The sequence below is a fragment of the Pempheris klunzingeri genome, chromosome 11 (assembly GCF_042242105.1).
Source record: "Pempheris klunzingeri isolate RE-2024b chromosome 11, fPemKlu1.hap1, whole genome shotgun sequence".
NCBI lineage: Eukaryota > Metazoa > Chordata > Actinopteri > Acropomatiformes > Pempheridae > Pempheris > Pempheris klunzingeri.
The window spans coordinates 25,965,163-25,990,280 of NC_092022.1; the positions used below are offsets into that span (position 1 = coordinate 25,965,163).

Below are 25,118 nucleotides of genomic sequence, written 5' to 3' on the forward strand. Positions count from 1 at the left end.
CAATAAAAGGGGAAATATTGGAACAACATTATTCGATCTTTGTCACAGTACAACGTCTTAAAAACAGGCTTCCATGTTTAACTCACAGGTTAATAAGAAATCTGGTAATAACACATCTGGGACAGTCAGAGCAGCATCTTTGTGCCGGCAGTGCAGCTCCAACATGTCCTCCCTCCGCTGACATGCGCTGTCCTGCAGCCTCCGTGTCATGTGATAGGCCGGTTGCTTGTTTTTGTATTAATCAGTTAGATCAGGCTCGCCTTCATAAATGTCAAAAAAGAAAAGAGTCAGTGTGAGCCACATGAAAGTAGCAGTCCCCATTTACCACGCAGTGCGTCAATTGGTTTCACTTAATCGATCTGGGTGACCGAACCGTGAATGCCCCAGTTCACCAGCAGCAAAAGTCCCAAACATGTGTGCTGCACAAAGACCTCCACCTCCTTCGAGCAGCAGCATAAGCACAGTTTGTATCACGGTGCTGCAGAGTTATATTCACTCAATATCACACGGATCAGAAGAGATGTGGGAGCGGCGCAGTGACACAGGTTACCACCGGGGCAGGATCGGTGTGTGTGGTTATGCTCAAACAGTCCGCGGTCCTGGACCTGCTGCGTGGCCATTTGATTACATGTATTAGTTTAGGAAAGTGTAACATCGAACTAATGAAGATTAGATTAGATGTGATGTGACAGAGGGGCCCCCCTCCCCAGAGGTCCCCTTTATTTTACCTCAGCACACTCAACACACACACTTTCAATCAACTACGTTAGATCAAAACTCTATAAAGCTGAGGCCTCAACCTCTCCTCTTCCCTCCTCTTCCATCAGGCAGGATGTTCACACACACACTTCTTCTGCTGTCTTCTCTCCTCTGTGTCAGAAAGCATGGACGTCTCACTAAACAAGTGAAACACAAATGTTAGCTCAAACACTAATCCAATTTCAAATGGAGGAATTTATTTCCATACAATTTTGACATCCATTTTCAAGTTGTGGGGGGCCACTGACTGTTTTGGCCACCATGGCAAAAACTCAGTAATCAAGATTATGAGTGGGCATTTGATACAGAGATGGTGTTTAAGCTGTTGCTTTGCAGGGGCTGTGGGCCTCACAGTTCCACAGCACAGCGCCAAACAAAGCCTGATATATGGCTGACATCTAAGTTCACTCTGAACCCTCACGTTGTGTCTCAGAACACAGGAATCACATTTAAGTCCAACTGGTACCATGTGAAGGCCCCCAGCTGCACGAATACACGGCCGACAGCACCAGATCCTTCTGCTGGTAAACACTGAGGTTACAAGGAATGAAGGATACTGGAGGTCAGTAGTAAATATGCACCGTGATGTATTTACTTCAATCAGCGGTTAAAAGGGACACACTGCAGTTTATTGTCAATCTGGAGAGGTGACTATATTTAGCGTTAATGAAGACAAAAGATGCAAATCAGTCATACTGAGCTCAGCGATGAATACAGAAATAAAGTCAAAGATTTCCAAAAAGTCAAAGCCGACACTGGAAACATAGCTAATTTCTTACGGTGGGGTATTTTTTACTGTTTGCTGGCATGTTACGGCTCTGTCGAAAGCATCACTAACTTGTTTTTTCACAGGCGATTACAGAAAGAACAAGACGGGCTCACAGGCCGGCAGAGCATGGGACCTCCATGAGGCTGAGAGCCACCTCCGGGATCAATGTTGCTATTTTGTCGATCAAGCAACGCAGATCCACCATGCAAGATGCATTTCATTTGCTTAATAGCTGTCTGAAGCTCCTATTCATTGGGCAATTTTTCACAGGAGTAAAAGTAGATAGCATGATGATGATGATGATGATGCTGAGCGGCTGAATAACATCTTCAGTCTGCACGAGATCCATGTGGTCCATTTGGTACAATGTTTGTATTATATGAATTCACGTATGAATACACATCGACGTATAAATAACTTTTTATAGACTTACAAAGTGCTGTGCTTAAAGTAGAAACAATGAGCGGCTAACAGCTAACACAGAACAAACATTAACTTTACTCTCGAGCTGGCTTCCAGGCCTTGGGCCCTGTTCTTTGGACGCGGATAGCTGAGTTAGATTGACTTGACGAGCCTGAATTTCTACGTTCTTACCAAGAAAAAAGCAATGAAAAAATGTATTCTTTATATATTTTAGTTCCTTGGGGCACTAATTACAAGAATCAATGTTTTTTTATGAACAGACTCCACATTTTTTGAAATATTGGCCTCCACCAAACGGTTGAGATGTCGTAAGTAAAACATGTTTTCAATAAGATCTAGTGAGTCAAAATGTGCTCTACCATATGGTTGAGCAGAAGGTTAAAGGGTTAAAGCATCATAAAATCTATTGTGGATAGTCAACAGAGTAACCATGCACGTTTTTAAGATAAGCCCCAAACATCAACTCCTGTTCGACTGAAAACATGTGAATTGAGAGAAATCTCCTAAATCTGTAATCTGTCATTTAATTTTCACCCTAAAGATTTAAAGATCTGTATAAATAAAGGGTTCTACACCCAAATCACATCAGTAAATTAAAGAAATGTCAATCCCCATGTGGTTTGGGACGCTGTGAACAACAATCTCTTTATATAAAGGGAACCAGAAAACAGGCTCATTAATTAGCAGCATTAAAATGTATAAATTGGTGCGTCATAAACATCAAATGTATGTATGGATATAATTCATTAACACACTGTGCGGCTGCAGTAAAGATGTGTGGAACCAGAGCGCCGTGCCACCTAATCACATGATCAGCGCTCAGCCAATCACATCCAGGCTGCGTGACACGACACTGAGCTCACACCGCTCCTGAACGCCCTGCGTGGTGGCTCTCTGCTGCTGCTGCTGGGCTGTGAATGAGTGTAAATCATAAAGAGTTTCCCCACCTGCCCCCACACACGACCACCTGTTCCCATGTGACTGACGCTCCATACAGCTGAGCCACACATCTGCCCGTGGAATCATATCATACTGTGATATATTAACACGGGAGCTGGACTGAGACTGGAATAAAGCTTGTAATGTAACTGATCCAAGCCGTCGCAGTGTCTTCTCATCCCCACATCTTCCTGTGTGTGTTGAATGGGGTTCTTTGTGAAGATATAAATGGAAAGAAGGAACACGGAGCCCACATACTGAGTGCGTCTGGTCCTCTTGTTGCTGAAACTCCGATGGAACACTACAGTCTTTTTTCACAGCAGATCATACACTACTACACTACTCACTAACAGTTAGGGGTATTCGACTTTCAGGTGAAATATATGGAAAATATAAAAAGTGAATGCTACAGTGATATTATATCATGAAAGTAGGACATTTAAGTAGAAGCATGCACTGGTGATTTCTTCATCTTAAACAGTTTATTTAAAGAAAATCTACCAACAGTGGTAGGTAAACCACAACAAAACATTTCAGTGTCTCAATAAATTGGGACGTGGCCAAAGGACGTCCACTCCTCTCCTTTCTGTGACTCTTCCAGTCTCTGTATCACTGTTCCAACCTCCTGATGACACTCTGTGACCCTCTAAGCTCAGTGAACACCTCCGTCTGAGGACTTCCTGTTTGAAGCCTCCAGTGTTGAGGTGCTGCTGATCAACTGTTAGGTGTCGTCTTGGTCTCATGATGTCAGAATGTGAACAGCAGGATGAGGAGGACTGTTTAAATACCAATTCTAACTGAAGCAGGAAATGTATTGGTGGATTCATGGATCAAACCTGTTGTGAATGTTGCTGTTAAGCTTCTTGTTAGAGAACAGCAGCTGGTGCAGAAAGTACTGAGACACTGAACAGTTGGACATGTGCATTCAAAAGTTTAGAGAAGGTCACATTAAGTTCACCTGGAAAGGTTAGAATGCATTTTAGGTTCATCCTGAGATTTCACCTGGAAGCTGAATATCCCTGACTTTTAGTGAGGAGTGTATATGTGAGAAATAGACACTGTGTGGTGGAGGTTGGCTGACGTTCATTGTGGTTTTAGAAAAAAAATGGTATAATCCATGCAGGCTGAGTGAGATAGAACAGCACTCTCAAAAGATCTGCTCTGAAAACCGTGTTTCTGTAGAAGGAGAGGTTCTTATGTGAGCCAGATTCTAAGATTATATCATTTTATTCTCATTCTCAGAATCACACTCGCTCAGTCACACCTCCTGTAGAACAGACACGGAGACCAACGGCTGTAGAGTCATGTGAAAGTAGCATTGCATTATGGGACAGTTAGCAGGAAGTACTGATTTTGATCCATTTTGGACTTTTTATGGGCACTTTATAGTGGATCATCTTTTCACTGAGGGCCACATACAGAACAACATACAAAGGGCTGGGCCACTCACTAGAAGTGAGCTAGATTGCTAACTTTAATCCACTAGAGGTGATGTATATCTCCTCACCTCTAGTAGATTAAAGTGGGCAAAATCAATCAAATGCAGGTAAATTCTGCTTGATAACTGAATATGATTCAAGAACAAAAAAAACAGCCTTTCCATTAGTGGGCTTTCATTTATTAGTTGTGGTCCAAGCTGCTCTTTGCCTTGTGGGCGCTTGTTCAGTGTGATCAGTGAGATCCACTAAACCTGCCAACCATCAGCATCAGAGAGGGAAGCTTGAAATAGTCTGTGCTAGAGCCCTGGTGCTTGAATCAATAGCCTTACCTCCACTTTCTCGGCGGACACCGTAGATTCCTCTGTGCTCACCTGTCCCAGCTGGAGCTCCATCCCATCGTACCTCCACACAGCTCGTCCCATTTAAGTCCCATCATGCCAACTGCACCTGGCACAGCTTCAGAAACATCCTCACCTGTCCTGGTGCTCTTTAGCCTGCTAACATCAAGCAGCTCCTCCGTAATGCAGAAGTGATCTTCATTAGTTATCAGCTGTGCTCTCATCGCTGAAACTTTCTACTCTCACTTTCTCTCTTACGTTTCCTTAATTCGGCCATCTTGGGTCACCTGTAGCACATTTCTTCTTCTATTACTCATTTTATAGAGAAGCTGCCTCGTTCAAGACAGTTACTCCACCTAGTGGTGAGACTAAGAAGTACAACACAGTCCAGCACAGGTTCCATGTGTGGGCCGCATTCCAATACAGTTTTAGAACTTCCTGCGGGCCAATGAAAATTGGAGCACGGGCCGCAGTTGGTCTGCGGGCCGTAGTTTGAACACCCCTGATCTACACTGTTGCCCATAAAGTTGGAATAAAATGTTTTTCACCTCTTCTCATGAAATGATTGTGACAATGTGATTTATTCTTGTTAAATAAAGTTTATATCCTCTCAACTTTATTGATCAAACTCTTCCAAACAGATCACAGTGAAACTTAAACCACAATGAACCTAGTTAGTTAGTTAGTTAGTTAGTTAGTAAGTAGAGGAAGCAGCTGCTCACTTTCAAGATTTTGGAAATGTGTAAATATATGATATTGATTCGGAGAAGACACAAGGTACATCCCACCGTGGCTGAAATTATATATACATATATGTTTATTTTACTTCATTTACAAAATGCAAAGTGAGCAAACAGAAGAAAAATCTAAATCAAATCAATATCTGCTGTGACCTTCAGAACAGCATCAGTTCTTCCAGGTACACTTGATCACAGTCATCATATTCAGGTGTATGATTAACCAGTTATACCAAACAGCTGCTCATGAGCATCAGTTTCAGGTTTAGGTTGAAACACACACAACTCGTTAGCTGAAACAGAAACAGCTGCAGGAGGATAAAAACTGGGGGAGGAACATCCAACAAGAGAGAGATCTTCCTTCCCCCTTGGTGATGTGTCCTCCTCAAGCTAAGGGTCCTGCTCTGTCCCTACGACTGCACTCTTCTAGACAGAGACCTTCTTCCTGATGTTGCTGTCGCTCAGGATTGTTACGTCTATCATCAGAGGAGTTCTTCCTCCACTGTTTCCTGATATAATATCTGATGCTGCTCATGTGGGGATTCTTGAATCCTTAATGTTGAATTCCTGAATCGTTGGTCTCTCTCTAATTAAAGAGTTTGGTCTGGACCTGCTCTTTATGTATAGTGTCTTGAGATAACACTGTGAAGATGATTGATTGATCATCACTGCCTTCTTCTGTTGTCAGTCTGGATCTGGAAGTCCCTGAGTGGACAGTCTCTCTGTGCTGGACTCTCTTGATATCGTGGCCTCTGTCTCCTCCTCTTCGGTTCTTCACAGCTGTCTTAAAATGAATCCAAATAGACTCAAACCTACAGCAGCACAGGCTTCCTGTCTGCTACGGGGTCGACCACAAGTCATGAGGTGTTTTGGCTGAGGGTTTTATGTGATCAGATCAGGTTGTTCAGATGTGGCCTCACTAACTAAAGGTAACGTGCTGTAAGACTATCCTGTTTATTCTCATCCATCTTGAGTAGCAGTGCACTCTTATTTTGAAATGAATGCAGCAATAAATGAGTCAAGATTTGAAACTGATCAGCATCATATTACTACATACTGTTACACTTTGGTCTCAGTTAATAGTTAAAAGTGCATGACGATGATTATGAGCCTGCTGTGAAAATTAAATTCTCACTAAAACCTGTGGAAAAAGCAGCTTTGATAACATTAACAACTTTCAGCACAGTGAGTTCTGCAGTTCATCAGCTGTTCAAACGACAAACTCTCATTTAATATCAAATGAGAAGCCACATGGCTCCATGATCTCTACTTCATCAGTCAGTCTGTCTTTTGTTTTTACTGTAGGAACATTTACTTATAAAGATAGGTCTTCAAAATCCTAATTAAAGTATAGTAGTATTGGTAAGTATTATCTAATACGGCCATTTGTACCTGCTGATGACTTCATTTCGGGGCTCACTGAAGCACTTTCACAGGTTTGGGTTTAAGAACGTGTTGCTGTGAAAACAGCTCCAGGTGAATGTTCCAGCCAGAGATCACCTGCTCAGTGGAGCACAGATAGATCAGTGATCAGATAAAGCACCGGTGCTTTATCTGATCACTGATCACAGCTGCAATGTGGAGTTCAGTGTCTTTTCCAAGGACTCTTGGCAGTGTGGTGTGGAGGATCAGAGTGCTGATGCTTAGAGGACAGCCCTCTCCACTGAGCCACAGGCCTCTGGTGCTCTCTGGTGGAGACACTGTGTAATAGAGACAACTTTTCTCCATCACCTCAAACATCACCTCCATGTTTCCACTTCAAATGTCTGTGCCACCACTGAACCTGAATGAGACATGCTTTATACTGAAACTTGATATTGAGCTACAGCCACATTGTTACTGACATCTACTGTTAGTGATACCAACATGCACACTGACAGAACATCTCTGTGGCCGTATATTACTGGCTGCTGTATCGTCATTTTCCTGTTTGTCTGTGTTCAGCACAAACACAAATACACTCCAACATGTTTTAGGCCCTCCACAGAGGAACGTCAAACCTCAGTGTTTTCATCAACCCACGTCTGTTGGTCGCAGAGCTTTGACCTATGACGCCTCTGATCACACCTCCAGCTGCTTCCCTGTTCAAAACCTGGACTAGCACTACATGAGCAACCCTCTCTGGGGCTCACGTCTGTGTGCACAGATCATTATCACAGGTAGTTCTGGTCAGTGACACAATTACAGCTTCTCCTTCATCTGGTGGTCACTTTTGATGGCACCCATATTCAGTCTCAGTGCGGCTGTATGGACGATGCAATGAGGAGAGATACTAGTTAACATGATATCTAATAAAGCCCTTAGCGTTGATCCTGTCAGCCCTGAGTGGGACCCTTCACCTTACTGAACATAGCACACTGTCATCACACTGCTCAGGTACCTGATCAAATGTACGCATCATGAGCTCAACGTATCCACAGTACAGGCACTCATGCTGCAGTGAGGTGTTCCCTGATTAACTTTATATGTGAGTTTGTGGATTCTTTTCACTGCTGCATTTCTGTGTGCAGCATATACAGACAGAGATATTTCACACTCTGCTCATTTTAACAACTTTATATACTGCTCGTCTGCAGCAATGCATCATAGTCTGTAAAATCTTCCAGCGTCACTGTCCAAATCTGTGACGAGTCAACGAGTCAACGCAGAAAAACATCCACGTTTCAGCTGAACAAAGACGGAGTGAAACGGTTTAAAGAGCAGAATTCTTCCTTCGTTCGGTTGAAAAGCCTCCAGTGAATTTTTGTTCACCTAGTCTGTTTTTTATTATTTTAGTATATGTAGAAGTGTGGGTGTGCATGTATGTAATGTATATACGCGTAAAAGTATGTATGTGTGTATGTATACATTATTTTATTTTGTATTATTATTTTATTCCCTTTTTGTGCTTAGTATTATGTTATTTAGAAATGTATACTGTACTGCAACAAATGGCAAACTGTTTATCCTTTTGCACAAGTTATAAAAATCGAAATAAAATAAAAATTAAAAAATAAATAAAATAAAGAAAAGCCTCCAGTGAAAGTGCAGCTGTAGGTTTGAGCAAAACAACAAGAGGTCAGTGATGAACCAGTGCAGAGACCTGCCTGCTCTACAACAGCACACTGGAACCTTCTTAGCACTGTGTCACCTTTATTTTATATACATGTTTTTGAACATTTCAACTGGACAACAAACTACAACGGTCACTGCATGCAAGTACTTTCACTTTCACTTTCCTGAAGCCAAACACAACTACTGTGTCATTTACATTGTGAGGAAAAACACCCTTTACCAAGGAGAAAAAAATAAAAATAAATCAAAAAGCAGCAAATCGATAAAGTGCACGTCTGAAGGAAGTGTTGTGCGGCAGCTTTCCCCGCTCACTTGGCAGCAGTGTATGGCTTTACAGCACGGCCCAATCAACCAGGACGCTCACACCGTGGACAAATCTAGGCACCGCAACTCTGATCTGGTTGTGTCTCTTTTTCAGTTTTCCCCTTTCTTAATTTAAAGGCAAATTAAAACATTACATAATAATATACATGTTTAGAAACCAAATACACAGCTGTTTGTCGTCCAGGTTCCTGCCTCTTCCTTCATAAAGTCAAACCATGAGTGATCACGAGAGGCGGAGAGCAGGCAGACGTAGTGACGTATGCATTCAGTGCAAGACAAAAATGTTAAACGCACAAAGATACGCAAGACACTGAGGCAGCCGTCGACAGTCATCACCTCACATTACAAACGTCTGGAGGTCTGTTGTACAGGGCGGTTTCATTAGATATGTGTGGAAGACTATTATTAATTAGGGAGAGAAGTGCCGAGCTGTGCCACATACCGGACACGTCTGGATTATCAGTTCCACTGAGGAAAGCTGAAGACAAAGTTGCACACCCTGATTTTGTTGAAGCATATCTGACTGCATACTAAATTCCCCTCTGAACTCTGAGAGCATTGAGCGTAATGTGAGGGCAACAGTGGATTTTCTAGGCTACCGATACACAGAGTAGAACGTTTCTGATAATGACAGTTCATGTTTTAAACAAACACGACGTCAGAGAATCTCTTAAATGTAGTTCCAACAGTGACCAGGATATGTGCTGAGTGGGACAGCTCCGTATTAGAGACATGACTTCGAACATGGCTTTGGCATTTCTGTACTTCAGTGTGTTACTTAATAGATGACATGCAGCCTGATACTCATTTACTCTAAACAACTGATAGTGAAACTATAAGGGCAGATTTTGAAGTCAGCTCTTACTTGAAGTATTTAATGATTTTCATTTGGTCCTAATATCGGTCCAGCTCGTGTTTTTGTTCTTGTTAGCTAATCTCATGTGCAGGAGCCAAAAACAACGCTGAGCAGATCTCCTGAACTAAGAGCCACAGGCAGGCTGGGTGTCACCAAGTATTAAGAAAACACCAGCCGTATCCTTCAAGTCAGGACAAACTGCAATCTTATATTTTCTACTTGAATAAATACATTTTCCAAATATTCTGGAGGAATAAATTATTTCACACGTCTTCAGTTCATCGTATTATCCTACTAACATAAGACACTTTCTTCCATTCCCTTGTATGGACAGCCGTCTATGTCAACGTGGCACTTGTCCAGAGGTCAAAATATAAATGTAAAATCAAATCTACACAAGTTCAACGTGGCACACTAGACTGCAACTGAGAGGAATCTAATTTATGTGAAGCTTCTGTCAGATTCAGATCTATAAGCCACCTGGAGACGGCAGGAGTGAGGATCAGGAAATACGCCGAGGGGAGGTTCATGTCTGGACTCAGCTGTTAAACCTTGTGGCTTCTATTCAATACTTGATCCTGTTTTTTCCCTTTTTAATTCTGTGTGACGATTCACCGGCTCCCATCCCGACCTCCTGGCCACGCCACCACAGAGGAACTCCCTCCACTCACACCAGACATCCAAACTCTCCCTCTTATTTCTCCTCTTCTTCTGGGAACACCGTTGGACCAAACGCTCCCCCGCTGCTGGCTGCTCACTCAGGTGGACGACTGGCCTGCTTTACTTGCTGTGATGAAGGTACTGCTGGGTGAACATGTTGAGCTCGCTGTCCAGCCAGCCTGCCTTGTTCCTAATATAAGACACACACATACACGTTAACAATGTCCACATCTGTGTAATGAGGCGACACGTAGGAGGCTGTAAGTGCAGGCTAATGGTGAGCTGTGCTGAAGAACTGGCTATATTCATTTGAATGAGTCATCACAGAGAGAAGCAACATGAAATTGTCTCTTAACTTTGCTGCCACCACAGGCCCTAACCATGCTGCCTTCTAAACCTCTGCCTCCAGTTTTACAGAGGACAAAGAACTCTAGCAACTTCTAGTACAAAGCACCACCTCAGGCCCGTCCCACTGTGATTTAAAACTGTCCCAGACGAGCGTTATCAGTCTCTGGAGACACACGGTGAAGTCTAAAACTGGTCACTGATCTCACTATGAGACCCACGTCTGTGTCTGCTGAGGTTTGGAGACCAGTCAAATTATTTAACACCAAAATGTGACTGCTGCTACAAGCCACATCAGAATAAGGCAGAAAGAACAGGCTAGGATTAGAGGCAGTGTCACAAAACCTGTGTGAGTGGCACAGATGTGAATTGATGACACGTCTCCTTTTGCATATTTTATCTACTTCCATTGTAGCACTAACTATCACTCACCAAACACTTAACACTGATGTTTTACAGTTTGACACCACCTGAGACCAAGAGTTTCTCAGTGTCACATGTGTGGTGTAAGGGCTGCACTCATCATAGCTTTTCTCTGTTTACAGTGAATTACAGTGCAGACACTGGAGTTGTCCCTGTTTGAAAGGTGCTACGGGCTGCATGGTGAGTGAACAGTGAACATGTGAGTGTGTCTATAGGTCTGGATGGATGGATGGATGAAAGGTGCTATAGAAATATTCTCGCCGTGCCTCTCAGCATGAAGTTTTTGCACTCTATGTGGAAAACACAATGTGCTGGCTGGAGCTTGGTGCACTGCACTGGTGATTTAAAAGAGGCTGACTTGATCTTTAATGTCACTCGACCACAGCCTTTTTAATGTGGACTTATTACCATGTGGTATTTGTGCGTGGTGAGGGTCTTACCGCAGCAGCTTAGCCTTGCTCTGCAGGCTGTCCAGCAGTTCAATCTTGTTGTTCATGTCAGTGATCTCATCGTCTAGGTTCTGACGGGTGACATCTACTTGCTGGCAGAGCTGAGCAAACACGCCTGCCAGCTCCCTGAAAACCACAGACAGCAGAGATACAAACAGAGTTCAAGGCTGACCGAAAAGATCCTTCCCCTGAGCGGCTTTTAACCCCCTGAGTCCGCTGATCGATGTAGACACATTCACTCCAAAGTGTAGGCTTGAAACTCTTTCCTAGTTTTTGTTTTGTGTCGACAGACCAAGTAAAACAGGAGATATTATTTTTTTTATCATACTGTTACCTGCACATACGTCCGATACGGGATGCTGCATTTAATTCAGTATCTTTGTCATTTTTCATCATATCAGAAAACGGTAAAAAAAAAGCCAGAATCTGCTGGTTCTTCTCTACAGACTGCATTTACTAGCTTGTTTTCTAGGTTTAGACTGAGGTTTTTTTTTGGAGGAGGGAGAGACATGAAGCGAACACTGGATGTCAAGCGAGCCTTGGAATTATTTTATGAACTCCAAGATGATGTTGGGAGGGTTCATTAGCATGTTTGTGTTGTTTATTACAAATCAAATCAGATTTTATGTGTTTTGTGTGTTTTTTGGCCAAATGTGTTGATACAATATGTCAAAGTGAAAACATAAGAGCCAGGTCATGTAGGAAATGTTGTGCTGAACAAAAGGATACCAAACATGGGCATATTAAACATTGTTCTATGTGGTATATGAAGACCAAACAGCCAAAATAGGCTCAGGACTCTAAGGGTTAATATCAGATCACAAATCAAGTCGAGTCCTTCCGCCCTCTTTCTAGTCGCTGATTAAACTGGCACCATAGCTGAGGAGGCAGTAATGGTCAGATAACACTCACTGCTGGACTTGGTGGCTGCAGTTGGATCCGGTGTAGCTGACGATGAGCTGCAGCTTCTCGCTGGCGTAGTCCACAAACTGTCTCTTGAAGGCTCTCTCCTTGGCCTTGGTGGTCCAGGTGAGCCGCTCGTAGACGTAAAGGAGCCCATACAGACCTACCGACAGGGCGATCAGACGCCAGCCCACGGCCTTCCAGATCTGCACACAGCAACAACACACATGACAACACACTCTGCAGAAACATGAGCTCCTGTTAAAGGGATCCGGCTCTGACGGCCGGTCCTGGTATAAAGTATAAAGTATATTAGTGCTACCTAGTCTGGGGTCTTCATAGCACATGTCAGAGGATGTTTATTATGTAATAATGTTCATGGTAAATTGATCCTTAATATTCAGGAATAAAAAGTATAATCAAACTTTTGTACATTCATAAATATGTTTGGCTTCATAAACGATATGATGGTACAGTTCTTATTTAGATCCTGCTTTCTTCTCTACTTTGATCAGTGAATATCTAACTAAATTCAACATTTCATCTGTGTCTGATCCAGTGTGTGTGTGTGTGTGTGTGTGTGTGTGTGTGTGTGTGTGTGTGTGTGTGTCCTCACCACGCCACCAACTACAAGGACACCCATGGAAGTACGGGAGGTAAGGGAGGCAAGACCGGTCACCATGGAGACCATTAGCTCTTCCTGGGTCATGGAGCTCTGTGGGAATGGAGGCATGCTGGTGCTGACTGGAGTCAGGGCCATGGGCCGAGGGACCTACAGGGAGAACAGAGAGCTCAGTGACTGGCTAAGAGCAGGGCTGCAGCTATCCATCGCTTTAGTCCTCAAGTATTACGGATTAGTCGATGAGGGAATGAAGAACAGAACCCAGTTACCATCGGTTCTCCATCCTGACCTCCTTACTATGCCGATGAAGGTACCACTGCTACAGCGAGCTGTGTCTGAGTTCACAGCTTTGTTTAGGCCGTTTGTAACGAATGGCTATCAGCTGAGTGAGTGTGCTGGTGGAAAACATATGTGAATATATGAAAACATATGGTGCGTTGTTGTGGAAAATCGCCATATGAAATAAAACCAAGCTCGGTGCAATGTGAAGCAAACTGAGTTCTTTAATATCAGCAGATCTTTCAAGAGAGTCAAGAGAGCTGACTGGCACAAAGAGATATCAGACAGAATATTATAGGCGTATCATAAGCACCAATGGTTTTCTTCCTTATAAGGTAAAAAGTAAAACACAGCATTATAAATCACACACATAAAGTGCAACAACAGCCAAGGTAACTCCCTAATCTCTGGTCATCCTCCCCAACGCTGAAATCAAGGTGGTTTCCTGTTTTCTGTTCAAATGCTCTCAAACTCAACTCTGTTCTTTTCTTAGGATCAGTTGCAGGACTGTTGCAGGGCAGATATACATTTAATGTGTCTCAGTATTGTCACACTTCTGCTTTCAAAGGTCATCAACAGTTTCCACTAGTACCGACCCAGCTCAACTCGACTGCGTTTCCACTAGCTAGCGCTAGTTCCTGGTACCAGGTACTGTTTTAGTACCTCCTCTGCCAGGGTTCCAATCGAGCTGAGTCGAGCTGAAAATGTGACGTCACCAGACTGCAGGCCACTGATTGGCCAGGGAGCGGCGTCACTGGATGAGTCATGAGAGCGACTCGATCACAAGAATCAAACCCACGGTTTTTAAAACCCTGGAAACAGAGACCGGGCGTTTTTATTATCTCTGTGAACGAGGTAAACGGATCCACACAAACCAAACACTCCAGGTCCTTAGTTGTGTTTGTTTGTGCCGTATACAAATTAAGCCACCGGAGTTTCAGGCCACCTTGCTATGACGACCCCCCCCCACTTTGAGGAGGTACGCTACTGTAATGGAAACACAACCGAGTTGAGTAGAGCCAGTAGGTACTAATGGAAACGTGCCAATAGTGTTAGTGAACAAGACACTGCAGGTTAACTTTGTGACTTTATTATGTAACTAACCAGAACAGAACTTTTCACACTGCAATCAAAAAATTCTTTAGAGCAAGTAAACTCAGTCTGTGATCTCAATCTTAAAAATGTATTAAAGCACAGACCTAAACCTAGGACAACAAGCAAACTGTTCTTTTTAAGATGGATGATTAAAACAAAAGCCAGATATCACACATCATGATCAACAGACTTAGAGGAAAAGGTACTGTTTGACTCCAGAATACTGAAGGTGGACTTTTTGACTTCTAACAGTGTTTAAGTGCACAGGTGGCACAACACACATTCCCTTTCAGGTCCTCTAATAGTACTACTGACTCGATTTCTCAACAGCAGGAAGCTCCTGTGTGTATTCTTTTAATAAATGAACTGAGTAAGGCACATTGATCATGAAAATGACTACGCCTGAGCAGCTACTAATGAGCAAGTGGCATTCAGTTTCAATTCACGACACATGGGAGCGATGCTTAATCTGACTTGAAGCGCTTGTATTTCTATCTGCCAAATAAGCTCTTGAGGGACACATTCAGAGAGGGAGAGTTTGTGTTGTCTTACCTGATCGTTGTAGCCCATAAGAGCCCGCCGGGTGTTCTTAGGCCCCAGGAAACGGTTGACCAGCATGGTCCAGCCCAGAGAGAAGTGAAAACTGATGTCCTCCTGAAAGTCACTGCAGAGCTTGTCACAGGCCAGGTCATAACTGAGGCTGAAGCACTGACGAGGAACCAGCTTGTCCACCTGCTCTCTGACCGGGCTGGGCAGCAGAGGCTTCAGACCCTCTACACACACACACACACACACACACACAATAAGCTGATCAGTGTGTGATCAGTCATAATTTACACCAGATGTGTCAGTGTGCCTAAATATGTTTCCACATAAGGATCCATCAGTCACAGTAGAGTGTAACATCCATGGAGCCACTGGCATCGTGCTTGTACACTTAAGCCCAGTAGTAAACATCAGACAGAGGGAAGCTTGTGGAGGAGCATTACCGATCATGTCGGTCTGTGTGACCTGCAGGGCACCCGTGATGGAGGTGGAGCATCTCTCTGACATGTTCTTGCCCAAGCCCTCTTCTATGTGCCGGTGGAGTTCCTAAAAAACAAAATATATACATATACACATCAGTCAACAACCAAGAAACATTATAAGAACACTACAGCTGCTGTTTAGTTTCCGTACACATCCATCCACGTTACCTCGGAGTCCCAGGTCCTTGACCATGAGCCAGATACCAACATGTGATGTCCATCACAGATCAGATAAAATCTACATTTCTGTTTCTGTGACTCCTGACACCACCAAAACCTGACAGCCATTCATGTACCTTGTGACAGATTTGATTCATATGACATGTGTTGAGAAACTGGTGCATTAACAATATACAATCACTGTAGCTCTGAAGGATGCTCCATCACATCTGTTTATCTGACTGTCTGTCTGGTGCACGTCCACTCAGTGCAGCTACACCACAGCACCAGAAACACCGCACGAGTCGCCATTTTGTAACTTCACTCCAGCCGCAAACATGCTTCTTACTGAACATGTGCAGCTGGTTTGGCCAGTAGTTTTCCTGGGAGTGTGTACTGATCACAAAGGGACCAGTACTCATTACAAGGCTGAGAACCACCAGGTCAAATAAGAGCAGAATGTATCAAGATAAATGATGACAACAATAATGCAAATCTATTTCAAGTAAAATAAAGAAGCATGTCAGTGGGTTCTTATTTTAAAGCTCTCTGAATTCTTAACTGGATAAACTTGTAAATCTAAGCCTGATGAATACAACCTGTTGATGAGGAAGTGTGCGCTTGTGAGATTTGATTGCCGCAATCAAGCCAAATAAAACTGTGATACAAGGCTGCCCATTTCAAGATGATTATTACTTACACTGATAGTGTTATCAAAGAGTAAAAAAGGGGAATTTCACAGCACAGAGTTTACAGTCCTGCAGCTGACACATTTAGTATCAGTATCAGTATGCCACCAACAGGCCATTTGGCCAGAGCTTAACTGTAACTAAGGTTGCCATGGGTCACTAAACTTTCTGGTAAATTTACAGAAATGTTTTGGGAATTTTCCGAAGAAAGTTAAGATCGGAAGATTTTAGGAATTAAGCCTCATTTGAATACCCATGGAAGGCATCCACCGTGAATAATCCCAGAATTTTGCAATCCCACATAGACATTAACAGGGAATAGACTGACACGAAGTTAGACACTGAATAAAGCAAAGCGGTCCGTGTGACATTCACAGACATACCAGGCAGTAGGTGAGGTTACACCACCTGGTACAACAGAGGACAATACTGAACTCTGAACATACCGCCACAAGCCATGACAAAATCTGCTTAGAAAGTTATAAAATCATGGGCAGCCATGACAATATATGGGGAATGTAGTATCAATTTTGCATTGAGTTTGATTTAGTTATATATTTAAAATTAGTAAAGTATGAGAACATTAAACAGCTCATACAGGCCACCATAAATCTGTATCACTGGGTCTTTGCATGAGGACCATCATACTCCTCATCGATGGATCTAATTGCTTCGTATCTCAACTACCACCCACCTAGACGTTAAGATCTTCAGCCAGGTTCAGCTTCACAGCCGGTACACTCAAGTTTTCTGGTCTGTCCTCCTACTCATCATGTTAATACAAAGGCTTAACCAGGAGCGGCATTTTTGGCCTCTGTACCCATCAAATGAGATTGTAGAGTTGAATGAGGGCATCATGAATTATTCTGGACTGCTCTTACATAACACAGATTACATGTGCTTTATACAGGTTCAGTGATCCAACAGGAGGCCCAGGATGAGCTTTGTACTCTGCTGTGCGTAAATACCAGACTGACAACTGTCAGAGGAGGGTTGAAAAGATTTGAGTGATCCTGTTGGAGGCAGAAATATTTCAGGATGGAGGTCTGGAGGTAATCTGGAGACTCAACAGCTGCATGGACTGTGTGGAACAGAGCAGGTCTAAGAGTCTGCGAGAGCACAGAGGATCATGTCTAACACTCAGTGACAGATGCATTGGAAAATGTTTGCATGTATATTCATTCAGCGGTCCACTGTGCAGCACAGACTCCTCAGCAGAGTTTGTAAATGTTGTGACACCACAGACAAACTCATTAGCAAGTACTGGCCTCACTTCAAGCCTGCCCTGTGAGGCTTGTTGAACTCACATTCTTGTACACCTTGAGTACCACTTGTGAGGGGTGGAAGTCCATGTGGAAGTCGTCCACCAGCACATGAAGCCTCCTGATCTCCTCTGCCATGGCATTCGACACCTGGATATGAGCAGAGAGCAGGAGTGAAAACTACTTCCTTCCCCTCAGCTCCCCCAAAGTCTTACCACATGTTAAACTTGAAAATAAACTTGTAATTGAAATTTGTTTTGAGGAAATTACTTCATCTCACAGGTCCATCACTTCAGTAATCACCACTGAAGATTCATCTATTCCACTGCAGCTATGGTACCATGCTGGGATTTACCTGTCTCTCCACCTCCTCAGTAATCTTCTTGATCTTGGCCTTACAGTCCATGGTCAACAGGTCCAACTGCTTATCTATGAACTCCAATCGGTCCTGACGGTCCTCTTTAGTGTCAAGGCAATAAATCCTAAAAATATATGCACACACACACACACAGTTATCCCTCAGAGGACAATACACTGGGGGACATTCATTTCCTGGAGACTCACCTTAAGCACTACTTGTCTAAACTTAACCTAATCTTAAACCAAGTCTTCCCTCTAAAAATGAATGATTCTCCACAATGTGACTGTGTAGGCAGATTCATGACCCAACAAACTGAGTAATACACAGACATACGTCTAACTGCCGTTAGCCATTAATACGTGACTCACCTCTGCTCTTGTGCAGCGATGTGTACAGAATCCATGATGCGGCGCAGGGCTTCAGAGATCTGTTTGGCCCTCACTGTGTGCTGCTCAAACTTGGTCTTCACTGCCGACTGGGAAATGCATTCCTACACAGAACAACCACATCAGCGGACACAAAGGCCAACAGCACCAGACATCAAGTCAAGAACAAGGACAGGGCCTGAATCAGTGGGTGCTTCACTAGTCCAAATGCAGCTGAAACTTATTTTTAAATATCTGGATTATTTTGTTACTTTCTACGTTGAATATCATAATACAACAATCACTCGCAGTCTGGCCAAAGTTACACTAGTTAGTATATTTGAAAGCAACATTAACAGTTGGAGAATATGCTTGTTTAGCATTAAAGTCCAGTACAAAGACATGCCAAGAATGAGTTTAGCCTAGATTAGCACAAACACTGGAAGCAGGGGGTAACTGCAGGCCTCCTTCCCTCACTGCTGGAGTCACTGAAGCCTCCATGATAAATAAGTAGATACCCAATAAGGCAAAAGAAGGAAGCGCCACCGACGGATGATCTCACTCATAAATATATCTGACTATTTAAATCTGAGATCGATTAAAATCATATCCTAACCCATCTTACCTCAAACCGCCTCTCAAAGTTCTGGAATTCAAACATTCTGGCTTGAAAACCCTCTGCAAGAGCTCCACCTGAAATAGGACAACAAAATACGTGCTGTATATGTGTAAACTGTACACACTAGTGTTATTACTGATGTATATATTGTTTCTTCTGGTGTCATCATGTTTCCCCTTAATGTGTATTTATTTTATTTACCTGTATTATATTCATGCTGCTGTAACGATACAATTTCCCAGTCTGCGATCACTAAAGTACATCTATCTACCTACCTACACCCATATCCTACCTACCTCATGTATATAAAAGGGGTACTCAGCCGCACCCTGTCCGTGGTAGTGGATGGGAACTAAAGAATCAAGTCAAAAATGTTTTTTTAGGTAGTTCTTATTGCCCTGATAAGTGGGTTGGAGGGTGTGTTTGGAGGCAGTCTGCACAGCTCCACCCCGGCTACTGCACAGACTAACTGTGGTGTGCTGCACATATGATCAGTGACCTGAGTGATCCTGTGTCTGCCCTGGCTTTGCATGACTGAATACACTTGTCTGAACACTCACTGAACTGCATTACACATTTTGTGATCCAAACCTGCTTCAGGCATTCCTTGAGCCTTCTGTACGCGGGCTTGGAGTACTTCCTTGGCAGAGACGAAGAAGATGCGGTCACTGGCCTGAGCTCGATCCACTACACCCAGCTCATCCACCAGGAAGTTGGTGCAGCGGTCCATATGCTGCCTGCGGACCTGACACGGCAACGACACACTTCACTCAACATGAAAAGCAACACGTAATGTAGAAGAAGAAAAAAGCCACAGTGTACAAATGTAGGAAGATGTTCAATTATTAAATTCTACTAGATATTGTATTTATTCAACCCTGAGAGGAGGGGTAACGGAGGGGGTGTAGGGAGTGTAGTGGCCCGTGAAGCAGGAGGTGATCATCAGTTCACAGATCTGATGGAGTGAGGGGAATGAGAGCACCAGGTAAGCTGTTCATCTGCCTAATCTAAGACTCCCGCTGAGTCAGCAGCAGGTTAATAGTGTAGCCGCACACACAGTAGTACAACAGCCATACACCAGTGGCTTAAGCAAACGCCACATGAAAAACCATAACACTTATGCATGTGTGTGTGCAGCTGACTGACCTCCTCCATGTACTCAGGTTCTGAGGCTGAGGCATCCCAGCGGTTGTTGAGGATGAAAATGTTGGGACTGGAGAGCCGTTCATTAACCTTGTGAAAGAAGGACTTTTCCTGTAGAGGGATATAATTCAAAACACATTTAATACAACAGATTCATTCACTTTTCATAATACAACAAGTTTACCAACTTCTAGAGCCGAGTGACTCAAACTACAGATCTTTCACACATCTGCTCGCTTCAAACGTCCTGGCTACATTCACAGTGATGCACGGCTGTCACGTCTCACCGTCTGCATCAGTGTGGACTCCGAGTTGGCGACTAGAACAAACACATCAGCATCCAGGCAGAACTTGTCGATCCAGCTGTCCAATTCTGTGGTGACATCAATACCTGGGCTGCAGGAACAAACAGGAAGTAGAATAAGCCGACTGTAGTCCTCAGCAAGAAAGTGTGGCAGGCAAGAGACAACAGAGGTAAAATATTCTCCCTTTAAAGATGATGGTGATTTATTTTAGGGTCGTAGCCTTGGTGTAAAATGCTGCTCCTTCTCTATGAAGCAAACAGATTTTCTGGAAAAAGCTGTGCTGGAGGAACTACTTTTAACGCAATCTTGAGGCTACATTTGCTAAATTCTTGTCAGTTTAAAAAGATCATATAATATATATATATATATATACATATAATTACAATTTGGAGTTTGGCAACTTTTATTCAACCATTATAGTATAACGATAGTCAAAGTGCAATATGGCCCCTGATGAATGAGAGACGTTCATTTGACATTTTGTCACAAAAAAGTTTATGTGGCAGACAAGTGATGGAAATATTATTATTATTATTATTATTGTCATGTCGTGTCTGACCTGTCCACCAACACCAGGTCATCTCTGAGCAGAGCACACTTGGCTTTGGGCCACATGACACAGACCAAGCTGCCAGCGTCCAGGTCCTCATCCTGGTGGAGAGCGTGGGCCAGCTGGTTCACCGTCTAGAAACACACACACCAAGTCAGCATTGGCTGGGTTTACACACACACACACACACACACACACACACACACACACACACACACACACACACACACACACACACACACACACACACACACACACACACACACACACACACACACACACACAGACACAGACACAGACACAGACACAGACACAGACACAGACACACACACACACGTTCTGCTCACCTTTATGCTCTTCCTCTCCTCAGAGCCCTCGGTGAGGAGGAAGGCCTCGTTGCCATCAGTGCCCTCCACCCTCAGGAAGCAGTTGGTAGTGTGTCCTATTCCAGATGGCAGCACCTTGTCACACAGCATGGCATTGATCACTGAGCTCTTCCCATTACTCGTTCTACGAATCAAACGACATGTCTGTCAGCAGTGCCTCAGCCCATCGCTCAAGCAGGCTCTACTTCTGGCTTGTTTCAGACTTTAAATTAGTAGAGACACAGATCTGGATTTAAAAGCAGTTTAATAAAAAATAAAGAAAAAAGGTGGTTATAATAATAATAATCAGTACTTTTGATTAAATATTGATAAATGAAGTTCTAAAACTTGAGAGAAAGGGTAACAAACATGTACACACCTCCCAAAGAAGACCACTTTCATGTGCCTCCGGGCGAGCACTTCTCCAATCCCTGCCACCTTGGCGAGGTATCCTTGGACCTCCTGTACCTGCTCCTCTGTGGTGACCGGGTCCAGCTCATCATTCTTGTAAGTATCTAACATGTGGGGGACATCAGAGGTCAACCACCATAGCCTTTGTGTTAGCCTGGCGGCATTATACCAAACTACATCACACTTCCATTCTAGAAGAACAAGCCTGCAGGATTTGAGCATGTTAACACCAAAAAAACCAGCACAGACATAAGATACACCCATCAGCAAGAATATACACTGCACTGCAAATCTAGTCTAAAACTGCTGAAATGACCATTTCCATCACAAACTATGAGATCAGAGAATTAATAAACATATTTAAGAGTCTGGCCAGATATTCGATGCCCAATGAATGTCAATGTTTCCAAATAAAGACTGCTCTGATATGAGGATACATCTCAGTGTTTGCTGGTTTATCAAGCTGCTGCTGTGCATGAGACAATAAATTCTAATGATGCAAGTAGAAGGAGACACCTGACATCTTAACAGAAACCGACCAGGGTGCATGTTCAGACACGAGAAGTTAAACTACTTTCAGATTATAAAAAGGGGAGCAGAGTAAATGACAGGCAGGAGGGTACCTTCTAGAAAAGAAGCGCTCTCCTTGATGTAGGCTCCCAACTGTTCAAAGATCCCGTTGATCTTCTTCTTCGCTGTGACAAAATGCTTGAGCGGCGATGCGTTCACTTCCGCCATCAGTCTCTTATCCTTCTTGCCGTGGACTGTGTTGGTGTTGGGTCGTGGGAAAACCAGAGACATGGCACTGCACAGAGGTTAAAAACACCCTTATAAGTATGTCTGGCTCAAGTGTCCACGTGTTCTGAAAGGACTGGAGACAACGACACAGGAGGGGTAGTGCAAATACAAGATCTGTTTGAAGACCCTTCACTGGTAACTGGTCAAAGTAGGATGAGTGGTCGTGAATGGCCCAAACCCTTAACGAACATGTACCGTGAGTTATTTGAAAATAAAAATTATAAAAACACTCACTTGTGAACACTAGGTGTCACTATCACCTTATGGGAACACTGATGACAGGAAGCACTCTATGCCATAGCAGCCCAGCTGGTGGGGGGGAAACTATTAACCTCATCCAATCAAGAGTGCTTCAAAAACATGTGTTCCTATGGAAAGTGAAACCAGTTTTGCTTGATGAAATCTTTCCTCCAGTTCACGCTGGTCACTACGATCCCATCCTGATGCTTTTTGAATGGAAGTGATGGGAGACGAAACGTACCGTCCTCCTCAGGTTCAAAGTCATTTAGCTGAAGCCAATATGAGGCTTTTTGGGATCCACTTTAGTCTGACTCACTCCAGTTGCTGAAGTTTAATATTAGCTTAAGACAAACGTTTGAGCACAGAATGATGATGGATGCTCCCCCTTCACTTACACTGAAGGTAAACTCTAAGAAGAATCATTCAGCCACAATGAACAGGCATGAAAGATCACAGCAAGCAAACCTGTTTCAATGTCCTCAGGGCCGCCTGAGGCTGTCAACCTGTCGTTTAATCAATAAGAGTTTGAGGCTGTCCTGTTGGAAATCAATGCACACAGTTACCTACCACTCAGGTGTGCACCGGCTCAGTCAGGGGACACTTCTGTTCTGTTCTATTCACATATGACATGGTTTGTTTTGCTGAAGTGAGCGGCCCTGAACACATCATATCATCGCTGACAGAAGCTTCGTAAGGAGAATATACACTACTCACTAAAAGTTAGGGATATTCGACTTTCAGGTGAAATATATGGAAAATGTAAAAAGTGAATGCTACAGTGATATTATATCATGAAAGTAGGGCATTTAAGTAGAAGCATGCACTGGTGATTTCTTCATCTTAAACAATTTATTTGAAGAAAATCTACCAACAGTGGTAGGTATACCACAACAAAACATTTCAGTGTCTCAATAAATTGGGACGTGGCCAAAGGACGTCCACTCCTCTCCTTTCTGCGACTCTTCCAGTCTCTGTATCACTGTTCCAACCTCCTGATGACACTCTGTGACCCTCTAAGCTCAGTGAACACCTCCGTCTGAGGACTTCCTGTTTGAAGCCTCCAGTGTTGAGGTGCTGCTGATCAACTGTTAGGTGTCGTCTTGGTCTCATGATGTCAGAATGTGAACAGCAGGATGAGGAGGACTGTTTAAATACCAATTCTAACTGAAGCAGGAAATGTATTGGTGGATTCATGGATCAAACCTGTTGTGAATGTTGCTGTTAAGCTTCTTGTTAGAGAACAGCAGCTGGTGCAGAAAGTACTGAGACACTGAACAGTTGGACATGTGCATTCAAAGGTTTAGAGAAGGTCACATTAAGTTCACCTGGAAAGGTTAGAATGCATTTTAGGTTCATCCTGAGATTTCACCTGAAAGCTGAATATCCCTAACTTTTAGTGAGTAGTGTATATGCACACGTGAAATTAGTTGTTTTGAAGCTTTGACTTAACAAAAGCTGTGCACCTCCTAACTTTGCAGAAAATCATCCCCAGGTTGGAATGCACCAAACTTTGTGTGAAAACAGGAAACTATGAGCTTCAGGGCACTGATCACCGACATTAACAGCTGCAGGGCTGTTTTATTGGACTGTAACACACCTGAACAGACCTTAAGGTCCCCGGAAAACCTGTCTGTACGCCATTACTCAGCTGTGACCTTTCACACAGTGTGAAGGTAACACAGCCGTCCCCATCTAAACGTCTTATTTAACCTTTACTAACGGAGTAATTGACTAAATGTGACACGCAGCCATGTTGTGCAGCGACACAGACGAACCCTGCTGACTAGCTCGGCTACATGTCAACTTCTAACGTTTGGCATCCTTACAAGCCTCAGTGCTGTCCAGCCTGTCGTGTCTGTCACATATCCGACAGTCTGTGTCCTCAGGTTAGTCATGTCACTTCGCTTTAGCAGCGACAAACCCATGCTAGCCAGTGAACTTACTTTAAGATTAGCAGCTAGCGTTAGCTGCTACAGTAGCCAGGATTTGGTCGGTGACTTACCGCGGATGGGGGGGTCGTTCCTCACAAACAGTCCTCTTGCATTCTGGCCGCTTGGCTTTGGGAATCTCTGAAAGCTAACCGGCTGCTAACGCTAAACGTTACGACGCGACTGGAGAGCAGTGTTAGCTAGCTGTGCTAACAGAGGGGGGCGTCACTGCATGTTTCCAGGGAGCTCACGCGGGACAACAAGCTGGTTGTGTGTGTGTGTCCGGTTTCCCCGCTGCCAGTAATTCGGACAAAATCCCCGGCACAGGGTTAGAAAGTGTTATCCTAACCGCTGCTGCTGCTTCTGCGTTTCCTCGATATGTTGCGTCTGACACACGGACTCGGGCGAAGTGTCAACCGTTGAAATATCGCGACAACACGCCTCACCACGTGACCATCCGAGACGAGACCCGGAGACGTCA

General features: G+C 43.6%; 1 protein-coding gene across 1 annotated transcript; it reads right to left on the bottom strand.

Moving 5' to 3' along the window:
* Positions 1–8,470: 8,470 nt before the first annotated feature.
* On the bottom strand, positions 8,471–24,817 carry mfn2 (mitofusin 2). Its single transcript, XM_070839937.1, has 18 exons — positions 24,712–24,817; positions 22,295–22,476; positions 21,640–21,775; positions 21,243–21,405; positions 20,905–21,029; positions 20,328–20,436; positions 20,044–20,151; positions 19,489–19,642; positions 18,904–18,971; positions 18,282–18,403; positions 17,908–18,034; positions 17,598–17,702; positions 15,404–15,506; positions 14,967–15,187; positions 13,035–13,190; positions 12,428–12,624; positions 11,507–11,641; positions 8,471–10,488 (listed from the first exon to the last, which is right to left on the bottom strand). The coding sequence occupies exons 2-18, from the start codon at positions 22,470–22,472 to the stop codon at positions 10,419–10,421; spliced, it is 2,277 nt and encodes a 758-aa protein (XP_070696038.1). The 5' UTR covers positions 22,473–22,476; positions 24,712–24,817; the 3' UTR covers positions 8,471–10,418.
* Between the last annotated feature and the right edge of the window lie 301 nt (positions 24,818–25,118).

Coding starts and splice junctions, on each gene's coding strand:
- mfn2 (XM_070839937.1), bottom strand. CDS start 22,472: ATGTCTCTGGTTTTCCCACGACCCAACACCAACACAGTCCACGGCAAG. Junction 19,643..20,043: donor AACCTGAGTACATGGAGGAG/GTCAGTCAGCTG, acceptor TTGCCGTGTCAG/GTCCGCAGGCAGCATATGGA. Junction 17,703..17,907: donor CTGAGGAGGTGGAGAGACAG/GTAAATCCCAGC, acceptor GCTCATATCCAG/GTGTCGAATGCCATGGCAGA.